Source organism: Microcebus murinus, chromosome 6 (assembly GCF_040939455.1).
Source record: "Microcebus murinus isolate Inina chromosome 6, M.murinus_Inina_mat1.0, whole genome shotgun sequence".
NCBI classification, from domain to species: Eukaryota; Metazoa; Chordata; class Mammalia; order Primates; family Cheirogaleidae; genus Microcebus; species Microcebus murinus.
The window spans coordinates 101,790,675-101,811,752 of NC_134109.1; the positions used below are offsets into that span (position 1 = coordinate 101,790,675).

General features: G+C 53.2%; 1 protein-coding gene across 2 annotated transcripts in view; it reads right to left on the reverse strand.

Annotated features, from left to right (window-relative positions):
* Positions 1-21,078, reverse strand: part of MEGF11 (multiple EGF like domains 11) — a 232,206-nt gene that overhangs the window by 182,564 nt on the left and 28,564 nt on the right. For both annotated transcript variants that reach the window (XM_012758617.3, XM_012758621.3), the window contains exon 4: positions 6,166-6,258. In XM_012758617.3, coding sequence (XP_012614071.2) covers positions 6,166-6,258 — 93 coding nt within the window. The remainder of the gene's footprint in view (positions 1-6,165; positions 6,259-21,078) is intronic.

The following is a 21,078-nucleotide window of genomic DNA, read 5'->3' on the forward strand; positions in this document are numbered from 1 at the left end:
CAAAGAAGATATACAAATGGACAATAAGCGCATGAAAAGATGATCAACATAACTAATCATTAGGGAAATGCAAATCAAAACCACAATGAGATACTATTTCATACCCATTAGGATGGCCATTATTAAAAAAAAACCAGAATATTACAAGTGCTGGAGAAGATGTAGAGAAATTGGAATCCTCATGCATTGCTGGTGGGAGTGTAAAATGGTATAGCCGATGTGGAAAATTGAATGGTGATTCCTCAAAAAATTAAACATAGGATTTATCATATGATCCAGCAATTCTACTTTTGGGTATCTTCCAAAATAAATGAAATCAGAGACTCAAATGGTATTTGTACACCCATGTTCTTAGCACCATTATTCACAATATCCAAAAGGCAGAGGCATCCCAGTTGTCCATTGGGATAAGCAAAATGTGGGGTATGTACATTCAAGGGAATATTACCCAGCCTTTAAAAGGGAGGAAATTCTGACACATGCTACAACATGGATGAACCTCGAGGACATTATGCTAAGTGAAACAAGATAGTCACAAAAAGACAAATGCTGTATGGTTCCAATTATATGTAGAACAGAGTAATCAAATTCACAGAAACAGAAAGTAGAATGGTGGTTGCCAGGGGCTGGGAGAGAGGGCAACGTGGAGTTAGCGTTTCGTGGGTACAGAGTCTCAGCTGGGGAAGATGACAAAGTTCTGCAGATGGATGGTGGTGATAATTGCACAACAATGTGAATACACTAATGTCTCAGAACTGTATATTTAAAAATGGTTAAAATGGAAAATTTAATGTTATGAATATTTTACCATAATTCAAAAAACAAACAAACAAAAAGGAATGTCTAGCAAACAGATACCTAAGTTGGAAAAGCACGGATCTAAAGGGTTCTGGGCTAGTTTGGGAGTGTAGGCATATTTGTGAGCTGGTAAATGTTCTATTTTAATCTGCAAAGATAGCTTAAAGCCAAGTAGGCCGGCAGGTCCCTCACACCGCTCAAGATAAGAACAGATTTGGCAGAAGCGACTGTTGGTGGCGGCCCAGCGTGGCTCCTGCTCCTTCATACCTCAGGTCTGCTCTGCAATCCCGCCTCACGCCAGCATCTGGGGACGGGGGAGGGCTTTTGCCGGACAGCGAGACACTGTTTACTGAGCTTTTGCTTGTCCCGCACACTTTTTCTCCTATGCACGGGGATAAGACCGGTTTGGTGGAATCTAAGAATGTGGAAGCCGGTGGGGAAATGCCAGGACGGGCTGCTCTCTCATCTCTACCCCAGCCCTTCTGGGGAGGCCCAAGACCAAAACAAAAAATGCCACCTACAGCCCAGAACCCAAATTGCAAAGCACCAGTGGGATGGGAGGCAGAGAAGCAGGGCCCAGGAAATACAGTAATTAAATAAATACAACGAAAGCTTAAATTTCCAAGTTAATTCTCGGGCATCATTTATAAAAGTTAACAGGGCATATTTAATTTAGGAATTGGCTCACGTCCTTCTCCTTACAGCTGAAACCTCATAAATGAAATATACTGGATCATTGCCCGGTGCGGAAATAAAAGTTATGAATAATGTTTCTATCTCAATCATTGTCAGTGCTTTAATATTCCTAATTACTTTAAAAAGCTAGATATTCAATATAGGAAAACTTTTTTCTTTTTATCTCCACTTGTGAGATTAGTGCAATTTAATAAGAGTCCCTCTGTCGTCTTTATTCAGTATAAACTGACATTTCATCCTTTTACTCTTCATTATTCTATGGGATGGGGGTTTATGACCAAGCACGCAGCCACTCCATTCCCCATATTGGTCCATCTAGCAGCTGGGAATTATCCACAGTAGTGAATGAGTCTGCCCCCAGGCAAATCAGCATCTTCTCACTTCTTTTGTGGAGCAGAGAGAAATTAGTCCAGGCCTTAAAGAAATTCGCCTAGGGGGTTATAAGTCTGCAAAAGAATGAAAAGTCCCCGCCCCTACCCAAACACTAGATCTGTCCCCTTCGTGACTGTCATAAATCATTTGGTAGCCACAAAGGGCAGGGCAGGCCATAGGATGAAGCATCTTTATAACCCTCCCTGCCACTTCTAGGAATTTATTCTAAGATGGAATGGGGACACGCGGGCAAAGATATATGCACAAGAAGAATCACGGCAGCGGTCTCACACAGGGGCACAGGCTCTTACCCACAAGTCCACAGTCTACAAGTCCCTATAAAGACCAAAAGAATTTTTTAAGTTCAGCACCAAAATTCATTTAGAGGCAAAATCTGCATGAAACTGACTTGAGGTTATGTGTTACCTTTATGTTAACCAGATGTGATCGGTCATACGTCACTTCAGAAATATTGCTGTTTTACCCGGGTCCTGTCCAGACCTCACAGGGGTGGGTGTCACATACAATATAGTCACCATAGACTTTCCAAATTCTGTAAAATTCTAAATTCTGAAAACAACAGGCCCCAAGGATCTTGGCTTAAGGATGGTGGGTCTGTAACGGCGAAGAATCAGAAAGTACCTAAATGCCCATCAACCAGGGACTGGTTAATAAAAACATTTGCTAATCCATAGAATGAAATTCTATGAGGTCATGAAACACTGAAAGGGAGATTTATGTTTATTGACAAAGAAATGAGTGCATGACATAAAGCTGAATTTAAAAAGCAAGTTATAGATTAGCACATACAATTGATCCAAATAATAAAAGTTGTATCTAGAGCTAGCTTTACGTGCAAATGTGTAGAGAAATGACAAGAAGGACAAGAACACAAATGCCAGCAGTGGCTAGCTCTGGGTGAGTGTGTTTAACCTTTTTTGTCCATATTTTTGGTACAGTTTGATTTTTCTTTATATATATATATATGTGTGTGTGTGTGTTTAAATTTCTTTTTAAAATGAACAGTTATAATTTAAGAATCAGAAAACACAAAACAAATAAGAATTAATTCTATTCAACAAAATCAAAGCTTCTCTGCAAGGGTGTCACATGTACAGGCCCCATTCAGGGATCTCTGGAAGCCACACTGCACTGAGACACCCGTTTCCACAGACCGGGGCCCACAGACACACTAAGGCACTGCGGAGCACACACCCGCAGACAGGTGTCCATGGCTCAGAGCGAGTAGGCTCAAATTGCTTGGAGTAAACCTGTTAACAATTTGTGTCCCATGGCTGATTCCTTTACCTCCACAACAACATCTCAGGGTCCCATCTCTTAAGCAGAGCCTCCTTCCCCTGTGAGCAACCATGTTTTCTCATCAAAGATCTATTTCATCCTTAGGCTGTATTAACAGAGGCTGAGCATCCAGAAGGAAGGAGAGTATGATAATTTGGAGGCTGAGGTTCAGGACCTAGGTTTTTGCTTGGGTGATAGTCTCAGTCTCTTTGTTTATGAACTGTGTGTCTGTTGGATGTTCTTTAACCTCTTTGAACTTCAACTTTCTCATATGTAAAATGAGGCTAAATAATAATTCCTACACCATGGGAGTGCTGTGAAGATTAAGAGAGTAGATAAGTAAATAAAGTGCCCAGACCGTAGTAAACTTCCAGGAATAGTCGGTCTCTCCATTATTATTTTTCCATCCTGGTCAGACCAAGCTTGCAGTTGTGTGGGCAGACGTAGGAATGGTAGTTTAAGAGGAGGAAAGGCCACAGCCCATGGAGAGAAATCAGATGCGGAAGGCAGTCCAGAGGACACTGCAGGAGAAACACAGGAGCTGGGAGAAGAAAAGCTAGGGGGGCAGAAACGTCTTCCAATACCTGAAGGGCTGACCCGTGGAAAGGGGCTGCAGTTTCTCCTACACAGCCTCAGTGGCTCTTGTCAACTGCCCTGAGATGACTGTCTCTATCCACACAGTCTGTGGCCTTGCCCAATGACAGGCATGGCAAGGAAGGTCACAGCGATCCATCCCCCTGCCCTGGCCTGTGTCACGCACGAGAACCAGCCAGTAGAAGCTAAAGATAGATTCCCACTGGACAAAAAAGACTTCCCAACAGTGAGAATGCGCTTCCACAGGAGGTGGTGAGCTCCTTGTCACTGCAGGGACCCAAGCAGAGGCCGGAAAGCCTTTCGCGGGGCATCTGTATATTCAGTGCTCTGAATGCTATTCAAGGTGTGAGAACCTACGAATTCCTTTCATTCAATGCTGCCGTCCCTCAAAACGAGGCTGGAACCCGTCTTTTAGAACTTCCTGTGGGCTCAGTAGTACATGCCTTGGAGTAGACCCAGGAGTGGTGGCTCTTTAGCCCATGGGGGCGGGTTTAATCGAGAGGAAACAGATTTGGGGTTCCTCAGCACCAAGTCCGGTGACTGAATTGGGGGTGAAATGAGCCCAGTTTAGTGCTGTGAAATAACAAGGCTGTTCCCCTACGTGCTTGGTAAATTCACTCTGGGGGCAAGGCCTGCTCTAATCTGCTCAGTCCCATTCATCAAATGCCACCTGCATTCCATCTCTTCCCCTAGACTGGAAACTGAGAAGACACAGACCACGTCTAAAAGACCCTCGAGCCTGCCCCCCGCCCGGCACATTCTGAGCGTACACCGAGCACTAAACACACTTGCACTGATTTATGTGCACTCAGGGCCCCACGCCCCAGGCTGTATTTCAGCCGCCTCCGACAGGCTGCCCTTGCATCAGAATCCAACAGCAGGGTTCACCTAATCCCAGATAGATATTTCCACATCAGAGATTCATTGTAAAGCAAAGTCACACTAAACAAAACATAGATAAGGAGGAAAAGCCCAGACATTTCACCCGACGTGTTTTCTGTAGTGCAAGTCCACGGAGAGACCACTTGAGCACATCGCGCTAGCTCACCTTCCCGCAGGTTTACTTTGCTGTCCGATCCTGTGTTTCAGCCACGGCCCACTCAGAGCGGTGGGACAGGTGGAAGGAGGCGGCCACCATGGCCACTGGAGATCTCGGCACATCAGAGAGTCTCTTGGGTACCCCAGTAGACCCTGGACTCCCTGAGCCTCGACAATCACCCAGGCTCAAAACCACACACTCAATCATCACGTATGTTCTCATGTGTTGGGCACCCAGGGAGGCTCCAGTCAAGGCCTTTGGAAAGAAGAACCATAACTAGACGCTTCCACGCCAGCAGAGAGAGTGGGGAAGGGCAAGGGTGCCACACTGGGCCAGTGTGGACCCAACATTGTCCTCTCCAAGTTTTCATGGCCGTCACAGTGTGGGACAGGGAACACAGAGGTGGCTCCCCGAGATAGGTAAGTAATGGGGCTTAGATCCCTAGTGGATCGGCTTGGCTATGTTATCTACTCAAGTCACCATAAAAAGACTCTCTGCCTAGCTCAAAGCAGGAAGAAATTTGGGCTTCAACCCTAGTCAAGGCCTCTTTGAAAATCAAATAAGACCATGACATGAACCAACCACTGACTGCATGACGTGCCCATGGCAAGGGGTTCATCTGCAAATATTTGAGGGAGTGAGCTAAGGGGAAGGATTCATCTTCATCTGGGTTCTTGGCAGAGAATCCCCCAAGAAGCTGCCAGGTGTACCCCACCCTCTTGGTGTCAGCCCCACAAGTAGGGACAATGCCCAGTGCCACTGTGGGTCACCGGCTCAGCCCCAAGAGCATCTGCCTCACTCCATGCTCACCAAGAAGGTCTCCCTGGAGAATGTGAACTGTTTACCTACAAAAATGTAGGAACACAGCGACCCGCCCCCATGAGTGTCCTGTTCTCCTACTTTTGGGGACACAGAGATATCCTAGTGGTCAGCAGTCTCAACCCCCTGAGCCTCCGCAGGCACCCACAAAACTGAGCCTTAGGGCCAGCAAAACGGAGGATCAGGCCTAGACCATGGTGCCCTCCTGGGTCTGCCCTCTTGGGCGGTGTGTCCATTTCACTCCCACCCTCGAAGGCCACATCTAGCAGTGTTCCATCAAAGGTCAGAGTCGTCCAGATGACCCCCCAATTCCCTATTCATACAACAACCCCCACAAACCACTGCCCCACCCCCTAGAGCCCTCTCCTCCCCTAGTCCCACCATGTGTTCACCACAGGGGTGCCTCCCCACCCCCGCCGCCCATGCTGGTTTGGGCAGCCCATCCGGGGTCACCCCAGCCCAATGCACGAACTTAACATGCACACACCACAGCCCCCACCCAAGTCAGCACCAGGGGGCCACCGGACCCCCAAAGCCCCCAGACTCACCGCTGGAGCAGTCGGGCCCTCCCCAGCCGGGCTCGCAGTGGCAGGTGTCCGGGGAGACGCAGCGGCCGTGCACACACTCCTCCGTACACAGGGCTGAGGGGCGCGGGGGGAAGAAGGAAAACAAAGAGTGAACATTGGCCATCGTGTCAAGGAGCACAAGCCACTTTGCACAACTCCCGGGGCCCGGGGACACCCAGAACACATCACTGGCTTCGGGGAAAAGCCAGCTACACCTGACCTGAGTCATTTCATTAACTCCAAAATGCATCCGGCAAGAGTGCACTTCATCCCAGCCTTGTTTCTTAAAATAAAACCCAAGCCCAAGAAACGGGAGCCTTTGGCTTTCCAAGTACGTTCCCTCCCATGCTTAACACGGGAGACCTCCACCAACTGCAACCCTCAAGTCCAGGCTCCTGCTTGCTTTCCCCACCTGCTCAGGAATGACCTGTCCCTCTCGTCTTTGGGACAATTTCTCTCTGCAGAGGCCCCGGCCGGCCATACCAGGCCACCTGACACGAAGAGGCTCATCTCACTGTCCCCCACCTGCCTGCCCTCCTCCCCAAATGTCCCTATTTTGGGGCTCTCAAATGTCAGCAAATCTGCAAAGTACACAAATGCTAAGGAAAAAAAGCAACAGCTAATTATAAGAAAGTAATTAAGAGAGACATCCACGATGATGATAATTGTAATTAGAAAGTGCCTGGCAATTTCTTATCACGCAGTCGAACGCTGCAGCCTCCCGAGGTGGGAGCTCGGCAGAAAGCTAAGTCTCCCGCAACTGCGCCGGCGACGAGGCTTATTGACAGCAGTTTGAGGAAGGGAGATTATTTCTCTTTTCCTTGGACAGAATCCGCATTTTCTCAAGGTCATCTTTTGCTCTTCAGAGATCTGCCCCACCATCTAATCCATCAGTGAAGGATTACAGGAAGCCCCCGCTTGCCGCCCCCGCCGGTTCCGAAAGCAGCTCGGGAAATCAGCAGCTTCCATCAAACCTGTCACTTTCTTAGAAGGGATCTAGATGAAGGCTTTGGCTGAAAGCAACTGGAGACTTCTCTCTGCTCAGTCCTGGCCTGGTCCAGGGGGCAGGTGGCCCCCTGCGGTGAGCTTTGAGGGGCGGCCACAGCCACGCCCACTGCGGGGCCTGGATGCCACCGGAGGGCACTGTCAGGGCAGATGAGGCCCATGTATGGCTGGTGTGGTCCTCCGGCCCCTCCAAACACAAAAGCCGATCCTGAAGCCGTTGCCTCCGCTCTGCCCAGGCCTCCAGGCACAGCAGACCCCAGAAGAGCCATTTGAGATGTGCCGTGGTCGGTGGACTGCAGTCAGCCCGTCTGTCCGCTACAAGCCTGGGATGCGGGATGTCTGGACAGCCCTGGCACCCAGGTCCTCCTCATTGCTGCAGGTGGCTTTCAGGGAGGGCTCTGGCTTGTGCTAAAAACTTCCACAGCACCAGAGCCCTGTTCCTGCTCCTGCTCCTGCTCCTGCCCCTGTCCCTGCTCCTGCCCCTGCCCCTGCCCCTGCTCCTGCCCCTGTCCCTGCCCCTGCCCCTGCCCCTGTCCCTGCTCCTGGGAGCCCTAGGGAGCAGCTGACCCGGCTCTTGCTGTAGAACCGGGCTGGGCCCAACCCCGGGGACCAGCTGCTCATAGAGCCACGAGCTGCTCACCTGGCAGCTAGCAAGACCTCGATAGTCACTCCTGCTGCCCTGGCTCCCCCTGTTCCCACTGAAGTTTCCAAACAAGCTCGAGTGGGTCAATGTCCCCAGGACACCCTGGACACCAGGTGTGCATCCCCCAGCCCCCCATCAGAATCCAGCCCTGGCCTCAGGGGTTCCCCTGTCCCCACCCCAGGCTGAGGTCCCCTCATGCTCCTCAGCTGGGCCCATCTGTGTTCCAGCTTGTCAGATGAGCTCACTGACCCCTCCTGCTGCTCTCTGACTGCAGACAGCAAGACCCTGACCTCCGGGGTCTCTGCCAGGGACAGCGAGAGCAGGCAGTGAATCGTGAGCCTGCCGGGTTTGAAGGGACCTCAGAGAAAATCACGTCCAGCCCCTTCATTTTATACGTGGAGAAGCTGAGGCCTGAGTGTTGGTGACCTCGCAGAGCGGCGGGGGACAGAGCTTGGGGATGAGGGTCCTAGGGCCAGAGGCCTCTGCAGGTGGAGGGGCCGAGAGGGCCCAAGACCTCGGGATTTCACGTCTCACCCAGGCTGCTTGTCCCCCTGCCCACATGGCTCAGGGGCTGGGGGAGCCAGTCCAGAGGGAACAGCATAGGGGTGCTGTGGCTGGTCCCAGGAGAGCCAGTGAGATGGCCGGAGACAGAGGCCAAAGGAGCTGCGTCCACACACTGAGCCCCATGCAGGGTGGGGGCGGGTAGGGGGCTGGACCACCTCAGGGGAGGAGGGCGTGAAATCTGAGAAGGAAGACCACCAGTGTCCTGCCCCTTGGTCCCTCCCCAAAGTCCCAGTGACCTGTAGGACAGTCCGTAGAGTACCTTCCCCCAGACTGCAGACAGAGACCCCAGCTCAGCCCTGTACCCTGCACACTGGCCCCTGATGACCCTATGCATGGAGGACAATCATCCCACAATCCCTGGGCTTGACTCCAGAGATGCAGGAGGTGTCCCTGTGGTCCCGCCAGACTTCATTGTCCCCCTCCCCTCCCCATCGCCTGGTATTTTGCCTGCACTATTTGCTTGTCAAAACCTCAATCCATCCATATTTCATCGTGTTGTTTAGACAGTGCTGTTTGAAGCATGAAATATTGATAGCAAATACCCGAGACTCGGATCTCGTATTTGGCAATTGGGCCTCTGCGTGTCTGATCCCCTGGTTGTGGGGGGCAGGGGCGCTTCGGGGAGAGTCTCCTGGGGAGCGTGGAGGTGAGACCCGTGACACTCCTGACCTCCCAGTGGCTGACTCCTTCCCTGGGACCTGGTGGAGCCCAGCAGTGGGCCACCACCCTGCAGGGGCCTGGGGTTACACGGCAGCTGCTCCTAGAGTGAGTCCCCTCGGCTCTCTCTGACCCCAGACCCCGCACGAGCTGGCCACCTGGGATGGGCTGGGTTAGGGTGGCCGCCACCCTGGCCTCCTCCTTCTCTGACTCCTATAACTCTGCACAGGCACTTTGTCAAGCCCTCCTGGCACTGCTGCACAGCCACCTGCTATCGAGGAAGGGGAGTCCCAGGCGGGCTCTGACAGCACAGCCACGTGACTCGGCCGGCCACTGCCCTCTCCTGACTCCACCAAGAAGCATGTTCAGCGCAGGTGCACCTGCCCGCCCCACCCAGACTGCGAGCTTCCTGAGGGCAAAGCCAGGGCCTTACGCACGCTGTACCTCCCCACGGGCCATGCGTTACACGCGCTGCACACGCGGACGTTGGGGACTCCCAACGTCCCGTGCTTTGCAGGGGACGCTGAGGAGCCAGGCAGAAGGATCGGGATGCAGAGGGTGGGTGCGGTGGGGACAAAGGACCGATTCAGCTGGAGAAGGAAGTTCTGGGTGGGGGCAGGTCTCGGTCAGCTGACAAGGCTGAAAGGCTGCTAAAGAGAAGTGGGAGCCCTTCTGTCCCAGACAGCACAGGGACCAAAGGGAGCAAGTGACAAGGGGGCAGACTCCAGCCTAACCCACGGCAAGACTTTCTAACACCCGAACGGGCCCAGCAGCACCAAGGGCCTTTTGTATGGTAGGGGAGCGGCCGTCACTGTGGTGCTCAAGCAAGGACAGGGGACCTCCCAGCACTGTAGGGCAGGCTCGGGCCAACCCCAGCTGGCTGCCTATTGTTGTAAATAAAGCTTTTCTGGAACTCGGCCACACCGTCATTTACGTGCCGTCTGCAGTGCTCTGGCACCTCGAGGACAGAGTTGAGCGGTTGTTGCCACAGGGACCGATGGGCCACAAAGCCTAAAATATTGACTATTGGGGCTTTATTGGGCGGGGGGGGGGTACCCCCAGCTGTGGAGCTCCTGGCTTGGTGGGACATTCCCTAAGACATTTAAGGTGTCTTTCTCCCCCTTCTGTCCTTCTACCTTTGACTCACGCCCGGGAAGACCAGATGGAAAACGAGGCCAACCGGAGCATAGGAAACGCTAAGGGATGCCGGTCCTGCTTTCGAAAGGAACGAGGGGGCTGGGACGCTGGGAAGCATAACCTTGCGACAGCCGCAGCAGCTGACTCGGCACTTTATCTCGTCCCTCTGTCCTCCTGGGGGCTGGGGACCGGGAATATGGATGATTTAATGCCCACTCTGGTTGCGATCAATGGTCTTGCTCAGGTAGACACCAGTGACTGTGTGGTGAGCAAAAAAGAAAAGAAGAGGCCAAAATGAGGGGTCCCTTCTATTTGCCAGGCACGGTGCTAGGTGCTGAGTATACAGGGCCCCATTTAATACTGGAGGTCAGAGCTAGGGCTGTGGCTCACACCTGTAATCCCAACACTTTGGGAGGTCAAGGCAGGAGGATAGCTTGAGGCCAGGAGTTCGAGACCAGCCTGTGCAACATAGTGAGTCCTCATCTATGCAAAAATTTCAAAAATTAGCTAGGTGTGGTGGTGCATGCCTCTAGTCCCAGCTACTTGAGGGGGCTGAGGCAGGTAGATGACTTGAGCCCAGGAGTTCAAGGCTGCAGTGAACTATGACTGGTGCCATTACACTAAAGCCTGGGCTACACGGCAGGAACCTATCTCTAAAAAAAAAAAAAAAAAAACCCAGAGGTCAGTATTACAGCTCCTCCATTTACAGCTGGGAAACTAAACCACAGGAAGGGCTAAACAACTTGTGTAAATCCACATAGCTAAGAAGAGACTGTGCTAGAGTGGTGCTTCTGAACCTTTTTTAGACATTATTTTTTTCCTTAATTACTTCTTCCCACGAAATTCTAATGTATTTTGGATATTTGTGCCTTATATACAATCAGACTAAGAACCCATTTTTGCCCCTGAGAGTACATGTGCTAGAGACTCTCCCTTTGCCCCTCCACATCCACTCTCCCCTCCCCCACCTTCCTCTGGGCCCTGGGAACTGGACCTCCATGGGTGGCATCTATAGGCTTCCCTGCTCTCCGGCTTCTGGATGGGAAACACTAGCAGGAGACGGAAGGGTGGGCAGAGGAGAGGCTGGGCCATGGGTGGCAGTGACAGTGGTCCTTCTCCCCTGCAGCTAAAGGCCCCAGGGGTTACTTCCGGCCTAGGTTATGGCAGTGGCTCTCCTAGGTTGCTAGTCCTAAACGCTGCACCCCGTCTTGTTGGTTTCCCTTAACCCCTCCCGTGCCTTTATAAATCACCATTTTACTATTAAACTCTCCTCCATGATCCGCCTTAACGTGCCTGTTTCCTGCTGGGTCCCCGACTGATCCAGTGGCCAAGCTGAGGTTTGAGTGTGATTGCACATGCCTGCTCTTAACCTCACGCTGCACCGCCACCTGGACCACGAGCTGCGATGAGGAAGTTCTACGTGCAGATCTGTCACTGACTGGCTTTGAGAACTCAGCCAGGCCCCGCCCTCCCCTGGTCTCAGTCTGTCTGTCTAGGAAATGAAGGGGTTGAATGACATTATAGGAATGTTCCCCCCAGCGCTGGGAGGAAAGGGCTCTGCAGCAGCAACTGCCGACTCTTTGGCTGACTGATTCGAACTAAACTTGAGAAGAATGCATTCCACAAATGCGGGCACAGAGCACGGCGTGGGAACAGGTGTGTTCTGAGGCGTGGCTGGAAGGCACGGGCACTAGTCCTGGGGCAGGGGTGAGCCTGCACACGCAGGCCGGGACCCGGGATGGGGATCGCGGCATCCAGCGTGGCCGTGTGAGTCAGGCTGAGGGTCTCCTTGCAAACAAACTGCGGGGACAGCACCAGCCCTTCCCTGACCAAGGGCGGCCCCGTCCGCTGTCCCTCCCCCGTGGGGCGCCCTGCGAATCAATGCTCGATTCTATTAGCATTCCGCCCAAGACAACCACAAGTCCCTGAGGTGTTCGTGGTAATATATTTTGCCTGGAGGTTTGCAAATGGTCTTCCTAGTTAATGGAACTATAAAAATTATGTATATGAAAAGGTCAAGATAAATAAAGACAACTTCCGTGCTCCCTGGCCACCAGCCTGATGCCCAGCTAGGACCACAGAAGGCTGGGGGAGGGGGTCAGGGAAAGGGTGGTAGCCCCCCAGAATTCTGCGGCACGGGGCTGCCGGAGCCTGCCCTGGGCCCAGGCCCCCGGGTACGCCAAGCACAGCGATCGGCCTGCCATCGGCACGCTCCGCAGGAGCCTTGGATCAGGTTGTCATTGGATTCAGCCTGGAAATAAAATGACCTACATCCAAGGGGGCCCAAGTGCCAATTTTGAGGTGACATGCTAAGCACGAGTGACTTTGCCATGCCCAAGGTCACGCGGCCCACAGTGTGTGTGCCTGTGTGGGGGCTCGGGGGGTCACCAAGGGGAGTTCTACAACAATTCCTCAGGCATGCATCACTCATTCCTTTCAGATCTCCAGCCCCGAGTCCTGTCCACAGCCAGGAAGAGCCAAAAGGCTGGCCGTTCCCCTCGGCCCACCTAGAGTTGGCTTTTAATTGCTGTGGCCACATCTGTTCCAAGACAGGAACAGTCAATTTTCTTTTTTTTTAAAGCAGCACCTGCGGGGCCAATAAAATGAAAGGACATTAAGGGCCAAACACTCCTGGTCTAGGGACGGGGACTGCAGTGTCACCCCCACCCAACCTGCCGAGCTGGCCCCGAGCCACTCCTCTTGAATTCGGGCGGTGCCCTTGCTAATCTGTGGCAGCACAGCATTATTTAGAAGCCTGGGCCCCTATTCTGCCACGTATTAGCTGCATGTCCTTGAGCAACCTCTCTGGTCCTCAGTTTTCTCATCTGTAAAATGGCCCTTGACTCAGAAGCAGAGTTAGTTATAATTGTTGCTTTTTTTTTTTTTTTTTTTTAAAGAAAACTGTTGTTGTTGTTGTTGTTCTTTCTGGGTCTGGGCAGAGGAGCTGGGACACCAGGGCCCCAGAGCATTCTTGGGCTCATTTCCAGCTGAGGATGATAGAATGGACTGAGTTAGGCTTGAAAAGAATTCCTTGTTCATCCGAAGCAGGGAGGGGAGGGCAGGGGCTGGGGTTGGGAGCAGGGAGGAGGAGACACCGACCTGGGTCAGCCCCCTGGTGTGTAACAATCTACCCAGGGCAGCACCGTCACACCCCTTCCTCTGCCAGTCCTCAGAGAACGGAAGCCTGGAATGAAAGGAGGCCACAGCCCCGTTGCCAGGCCCCTTCTCTCACGGAGGCCCGTTGGTTGCACTTCTGGGGGGAAACATGAGCTTGGGCAAGGCGGGGGGATCTGCACCCCAGGGTCTCCCTGCCCCCGTGCACCCTCTGCTCATTCAGGCAAAAACCACGCATATGTGCATTCACTCCGCAAGTGTTTGCGTGCGGGCTCTGTGGGCAGGGGCCTTGGAGAAGGGTCCAAACTACATGCTGGCCCAGCCCTCTGGACTCCCAGGCAGTGGCTCCTCCCCTTGCCTGCTCCTGCCCCCGCCCCCAAAGAGCAGGGGCCCGGGGTGCCACAGGGAGAATTCCCGCTCCCAGGCAGCCTCAGGGCTGAGGGATGAGGGCTGCACTCTGATTGCTACGGGCCAGGATCGTGAGTTCAGAGAATGGACTCAGGAGCCATCTGGACCCAAGTTTGGGTTCTGCCCTTACTGGCTGTGTAACCTCAGGCAAGTTATTGAACCTCTCTGGGCTTCAACTTTTCACCTGTAAAATAGGAACAAAAGTCCCTTACCTTGTAAGTTTGCTGCAAAACCAAATCATTAATACACGTAAACTGCTTAGGACAAAGCCTGGCACGTGGGAACCTCACTGCTAGTTTTCTCAAGGACATGTCTTCCATCTCCCTGCCTCTGAGCAATCTCTCACTCCAAAAGCATTTACTAAGCACCTACTACATGCCAGACGCTGCACCAGGTGCTGGGAATACCGTAACAAATCAGCCCAAGCTCCTGCTTTCGTGCTACCAACAACCGGTGGCAGGAGAGGAGCCAGTACCCAGGTGAGCGAGCGAGGGAGCAAGCCGGTGAACAAGGCACTGAAGTGCTCCCGGTGCTGAAATCACAGCCGGTTCAGAACACAGGACGAGCCCCAAGAGAAAGCAGTTCGTCCATATGCTGGGGGCAGGGGGAGGCGCAGAAAGGGCTTCACAGAGAAGGTGACTCTTGACTTGAAGTTCATGCAGAATACATTTACTGAGCCCCTTCCATGCCCGCACGAGTGCCAGCCTTTTCCTCCCCATGGACCATCAGACAGGGGAATTTTGCTCCCCGAGTTCTCTGCGGGACTTCCTTACTTCCCTTCACTTACCAGCCGGGCCCTCACACCCTGCTGCCCTCGAGTCTTTGGCAATGCCACTTCTTCCCATTGTGAATGAGCCCCTCCCCTCCCTGGGCCGGGCCTTCATACAGCCTGGAACGCCATCCACACCCCAGTTTTCCAGCTCTCCAGCTCTCGCACCACTTACTTGTGTCTACCTTTCACATGAGCTTGGATGCCACTTCCTCCAGGAAGCTCCCCCTGACTGCACTGTCCCCCATCCCGCTCCTAGGCTGGCGAGGTGGCCTCCCTGCTCCTACAGTATGCGGTTGCCCCCTGGGCCACAGCACTGACTTCTCTGTACTACTCGTCTGTCTCCCATAACCTCCATGAAGGCAAGGAACAGACTTCTTCATCCTGACGTCTCGGCACCTAGCGCCGGTACCTGACACAGGGCAGGGGCCCCATCGATCCATGTTGAATGCATAAGTATCGGAATCTGCAAAGGATCTCTCCCCTCACCCGGGGCCCTAACGGCACTAATGGGCCATGGAGGTGAACACATAATTAACCTAAGAGCCCAGGACAATGCTAAGCCCCAGATCCTTCCCCTGGTGGGACAGCAAAATGCTCTTTAGAAAAATTCCAGTGATTCTCCGGCTAACAGACCAGGACTGTCACAGCAAAGCCCAACTGGAAGGATTTCAGCCTGGGGTCTGGGCACTCCATTCCAGTCTCAAGCCCTGGGGGCCATCTATCATCAAATGCCAGTGTCACATTGCAAACTCCCCTGGGGACCTCCCTTATATCTCTACTAATTCCCCCTAAGGTATTAGCTCGCCTCGCCTCAATAAGGCTTAACTGTTAATAATTGTTTATCAATTAAAACTGTCACCTTGTCAGAACTTTCTATTGGGTTCCCACACAAAGCAATTGCATGCAACCGCTGGGCCCAATACAAACCCCAGTCCATGCTGCAGCCCCCAGACCGGCCTGGGGCTGCTCCTGGCACCCCTGGCCTTCCTTGCTTTGTACAGGATTTTCCCATCTGAGCTGCTCAAACCACCAAGACTGCATTCCCACAAAGAGCAACAGCTTTTCAACTTGTTAATGATGTTGGAGCATACGGCCTGAGTCAGCAACCCCCAGCACTCGACCCAAGAAAATCTTTTTCTGGGTCTTTTTTTCCCCATTTGACAGATGCCAGGCTTTCTCCAGAAAGACACATTCCAACTGATTGATTTTTTTTCTTTGGGAAATTGATCCTCACCACCTACGAGGAAAGCAAAACATGAAGCTTGTCGAGCATTTTTTTAATGCTGATTTAAAAACTTGTCCCCTGGTTCTGCCTTGCAATACGCCGTCCTTGAAGGAGCTGGCCTCTGCTCGTGGCCACACACAACAGAGCCACACACAACCAGTGGAGGTAGTGCCGGAGGGTGGGACAGACAGACGGAGGGTGCCCACCACCTGGGGGGCCTGAGGCAGAGAGAAGTGGCTTCAGATTGCACAGACCTGGGTTTGAGTCCCAGTGCCTCTACTTAGCTAGCTGTGTGGCCTTGAGTCAATTTGAATTACCTAACGTCACGAAGCCTTGTATTCCCCATCTATAAAGCTGGACCGATAGTATTACCTAAATAAAGGGTTATGAGCGCTAAATAGGATAACGCCTACAATGTGTTTAGCAGTGTTTGGCTCCCAGCAAGGGCCCCAGAAACCCCAACTCTTACTATCATCATTGGTTTTGGAGGAGGCAGCACATACTTGACACTCAAACATGCTGAACTCAGAGATTTCCACACACTCGGAAACACAGCGTCTAGGGGCAGAAGGGGCCAAGTAATGACACAGTCCCCACTTCTACCACCCCACCTGGTGTTTGCAGCCCCTCTTCCATATCCCTTGCCAAACCTCCACTGAGATGCCTCTGCTAGCAGCAAACACAGCTCCATGTCTCCAACCCCTGGGCCTTTGCACGTGCTGCTCCCCCTTACCTCCCACCCCAACCCTCTTCCCCCTCCTCTTTGTCTGGCTAGCTCACCTCTCAGGCTTCACTTTAAATGCTCCCTACTTTAGGAAGCTGTCCCTGGCCACCCTCGCTAGGTCAGATGTTCCTGACATGTGCTCCCTAGTACTGGCCCTACCCCATCTTAGCACTGGTTGCGGTCCCTGTCTTGCTTGACTGTCTTCAACACTGGACCCGGACCCTCTGGAAGGAGGACGCTGTTCCTTTCCCTCACCGTCACATCCTCAGGCCCAGCACGGTGCTGGCACAGAGTAGAAGCTTCGTAAACACCCGTTGACTGTGGGAATGAGCAAGTCGGTGAGGCCCGCTCCACTCATCAACAGCTCTGGCCACCACGGCGCTCTGTGCTTCCCTGAGCTGCCTCTGCCTGCTCAGAACCCCAAGTGTTGGTGCCAGGTCTGCCCTTTTGGGCTCCCCAGCCCACATTTCATTGTGACTCCACGTGACAAACCTGCAGGGGACTTTTTTCTATTAAGATTGAAGCAGGTTGGAGACAGAGTGACAGGAACCCACAGCCTCCGAGCAGGGTGTGGCTGGGACAGGGCCCGCTGTGGAGACATGTCCTTCCTTCAAAGGCGTCTTTTGTCCCAGGCACTGCGGCAAGGCTGCTGCCACCCCAAGGTTTACGAGCACCATCACCGCTAAATCTCCAGCAGTGGGGGGCCTGTGGTGCAGGTGGTTTTAAATCTCACTCCTATGAGAAGCTAAATCAGGAGCTACTTAGCGCCACTGACCTGGGCTCTCATACAAATAACACACAGTTCCTCCCATCCTGGCTGCACCTTCCCTCCCAGCATGCTGGCCCAGCCTTGGGACCCCTAAATCCCCTTGCAACCCCAGGGAGCTTGTGCTTTCGTGCATTTTCATCAAAATCACATCCCTTTCACAACGCCAGCTGTGTCTGCTTCTTGCCCAGCTGTGCTTAGGGATTTCCTGCTTCCAGGAGCTTGCACTTTTTTGAAAAGACTCCAAATAACCCCCCAGGCCTGAGAGCCTAGCGGCCTCTGTCCGTGCCCCAGCTCTGCATTTAATCCCTTAGTGGACAGGTCACACTCTCGGCCAGAGCAATGCAGGAGGTGGCAGGAGAAGACAAAGTCTCAGAGCCCCTGCAGTGTGACGCTCCATGAGCCGGGACGTTCAGTCCTCCCCGGTCCAGAGCTTCGAGGAGCTGATTTCCATTCCCCCAACCCAACCATCCCCCGACCCGGGGTCAAGCCCAAAGTGTTTCCTTACATTTCAAAAAACTCTGTTTGAACACTGAAATGCTTTAACATTATTTTTAAGTAACTTTTTTGTTTCTAAAATCACTACCTGTCATGCAGCTTCTCAGGAACAAAGCCGGGATTCAAACCCAGGGCTGTGCAGGCCCAGAGCTGGCACTGCCCCCACTCTCCCATGAGGCCACTTTAGCAGACCTAAGCCTGAAGGGCAGCCGGATGCAGGAGCAACGCTGGCAACGGGCCGGGTGGGCAGGGAGGGCTTCCCAGCACAGGAGGAAACCCCCAGTGGGGTGGCACAGAGCACCTCGCTGGGGGGATCGAGACTGCAGAAACAGAGCCAGACCAGCTCTCCCCTCTGAACTCCATCAAGAGCTTGGAGCTGGGTCACCTGGGCAAAGATGCACCACCATCCCAGCCCTGGTGACTTAGGTAGGGGGAGCAGATGTTACATCCTGCCCCTCTTGGGATCACCCTGCCCCTCACCACCTCCCTGCTGTCCCTCCCTCCTCACCCCTGCGCTGGAGCAGCCTACAGCTGCCAGGAGCAACAGCAGAGATGAGAATGGCCGGACGCTCTCTTCTCTCCTAAACATTTCGCCCACGGGCCTGACTCTGTATTTTGGGGAAAAAGCACTACCTCAGTATATTACTACTTGAACTTGATAAAAAAAAATGACAAACATGCAGAGTCATTTACTGCGGTAACTGTTTTACAACAGCAAATGCCTGGAAATAACCTAACTACCCATCGCCAAGGGAAAGGGTACATAAATCACAGGACAGGCTCACAGTGGAATGTCATGCAGTCACGAAAAGGAATCAGAGAGCTCTTCATGCACTGATAACATACCCAAAGTTAGAGCTAAAGGGGATAAAAAGCTGAATTTAGGATATGCTACCACTTACATAAGAATTTAAAGTATAGGGAAACAATACGTATATGTACTTCTTTTTATATGCATAAAATGTGTCTGGAAATATACATGCACAAAACCTGTTAATGTTGGTTTCCTCCAGGAAGAAGGAACTGGGAGAAAGAATTTATACTGCACCCCCTTTTCTAACTGTTACATTTGGAGCCAGGAGAATGTGTTACCTGTGCAGAAAATAAATACCACTGAACCTGTGAAAATAATGAGGCACCCTATCCAGAAGGCCGCTGTTAACATATGAAAGGATCCTCCGGGAGAGGACACACATTAATATCCATAACTCATCAGTCCCATGGGGAGTACCTGTTACTGGGACAGAGCCCTGGGGAGGGGCTCAGGACCCACAAGCTTTGAGGGGGACTCATTCCAGTCAAGGGGCCAAAACTTGGCCACTACACGAAGGTCAGTTTTGCTGCTGAGTTGGAGCCCAAGGTATCACCTGCCCAGCCATGACCTGGTCTCTGTCACGCCCTGCCCAGCCCAGGACACCAGCAGGTGTCCCAGGGTCCCCTCAACACCTGGGAGGCGTGAGGCTGGCAGAGTGGGGGTGGTGGCAGTGACTGCAGTGACATCGCAGCAGCTGCTGGTCTCAGCACAACGTGGCGAGACCCAATAACGCCGAATTGCACAGATTCCCCGAGACGAGACGACGTTTACTCCTGCACCACGCCGAGAGCAGCATTGATTTTTCTAAAATGAGACCCTTGTTTTCCCTCATTCCAACTTGCACCAACATAATCGCAAAGACGCTTTCCTCCCTCTTTCTCCCTTTGCGTGTTTTCCTCATTCCCCACTCCTCTCCGCTTTCTCCCTTAGCTAATTAATTCACAGCCCTGCTCTAATCATCTTCCTGGGCCAGGCCCAGACCCAGAAGCCACAAAGCTCCCGCACTCCCCCTCCTGCCCCCCACTTCCTCCCTGCCTTTCTCCCTTCTAGTGGTGGTTCTTCCTCCAAGCCCAGTTACTCTGGTCCACTGGGGGCTGGAGCCAAGGGAGAGGGGAGGGGAGGCAGGGCAGAGGCTGCAGGAGTTGAGGATGCAGGGAGGGGACTGACGGGCTCCCTGGCTCTTGAGGGGACACTGCTCTCCCTCTGAGAGCGGGGCGTGCCAGCACGGTGAGCACCTCTGGGCCCCCAGCCCCGTCCTCCCTCCCTCCCCACAATGGGGCGATTCCCTCTGGCCACGCTGGGTCCCCCTCCCCACCACCGCCCAGCCCCTCCCCACCTTTCTCCCAGCTTCAGCCCCTGTCCCCGCTCACTCTGGACACGTCCTGCCCAGAGCCCAGCTGGTAGCGCCGCCGACGCTTTGCTCTGTACAGTTCTGGTGACATCTGGCTCCTAACTACTGTCAAACTCCTTAAAGTGTGGAACCAGGTCTTCTTCATCTGCGCCCTGCTCTCTAGCACCGCACTGATGCAGGGAAGAAACTTGGCAGGCATTTGTCGAAAGGAAGAAGGAAAAGGATGGAGGATAGAAAGGAAGGAAGGAGGAAAAGGAGAGAAGGGACGGGGGAGAAAAAGGGAGGAAGTGAAGAAAAGCAAACAGATGTCTGCCTCTGAACTCAGCTACTACTCGCCTGGCACTTTGTGATGTCTAAAACACACTTAGGTTTGTCACATTCTCTCGCTTTCCCAGTTCCCCTAAGAAGTAGGCAGACAGGTTTGTTCTTATCTCCACTTCAGAGATGGGAACAGTGAGGCTCACAGACACAAAGGACTGGCCCAAGGTCACCCATGCCAGAGCCGGCCAGGAGCCCAGACCTCCCGGCTGCACGCCCCCGGCACATGGCACAGCGTCTCACCACCTGTAGCAACCCCTCCCGCTCTCCTGCGGCAGCTGGCGTGATTAATCGCCGCCACGCATGTGGGAGGCTCATCTAGCAGCCTGGGCGATCAGCGGCCAAAGGGCAGAGCCTCCTGTCCGCTGTTCCTCCCAGTCCACGGGCCCAGCTGGGAGCTGGCATCGCGTGGCGGCCTGTGGACGCTTGCTGGTCGCTGGGTGCCTTGACACCAGCCAGGCCTGGCGCAGGGAGCTGTGCTGGGACGGGGGCCAGGAGCCTGGGCTCCATGCGCTGCCCGAGGTGAGTGAGCCACAGTGCAGCTGGCTCCCTCGCGCCCGAGAATGCACACTTCCAGGAACCAGAAAGCCTGGAGGGACAGGACACTTATTTTCCCCTGGGGCAGAAAGGTAGAGGGAAAAGTAACAAGTAATTCAGTCGTTTAAACACATAAATAATGTTGTTTCTTCCACCCCCTGCCCCAGAGCATGTACAGAGGGCACGGACGGCTTGCATTCAACAAAATATTTTACCAAGGCAACGAAAACAATATCAGGCCCAGAGTGGCGGCATGTGGGTTGCCATGGAGCCTGACAAGTCCTGGAAGGCGGCAGTCAGGGCCGCAGCCCGTGTGCTCGTGGGGCTCCCTGCATGCCACGACCACGTGCCAACACAGCCCC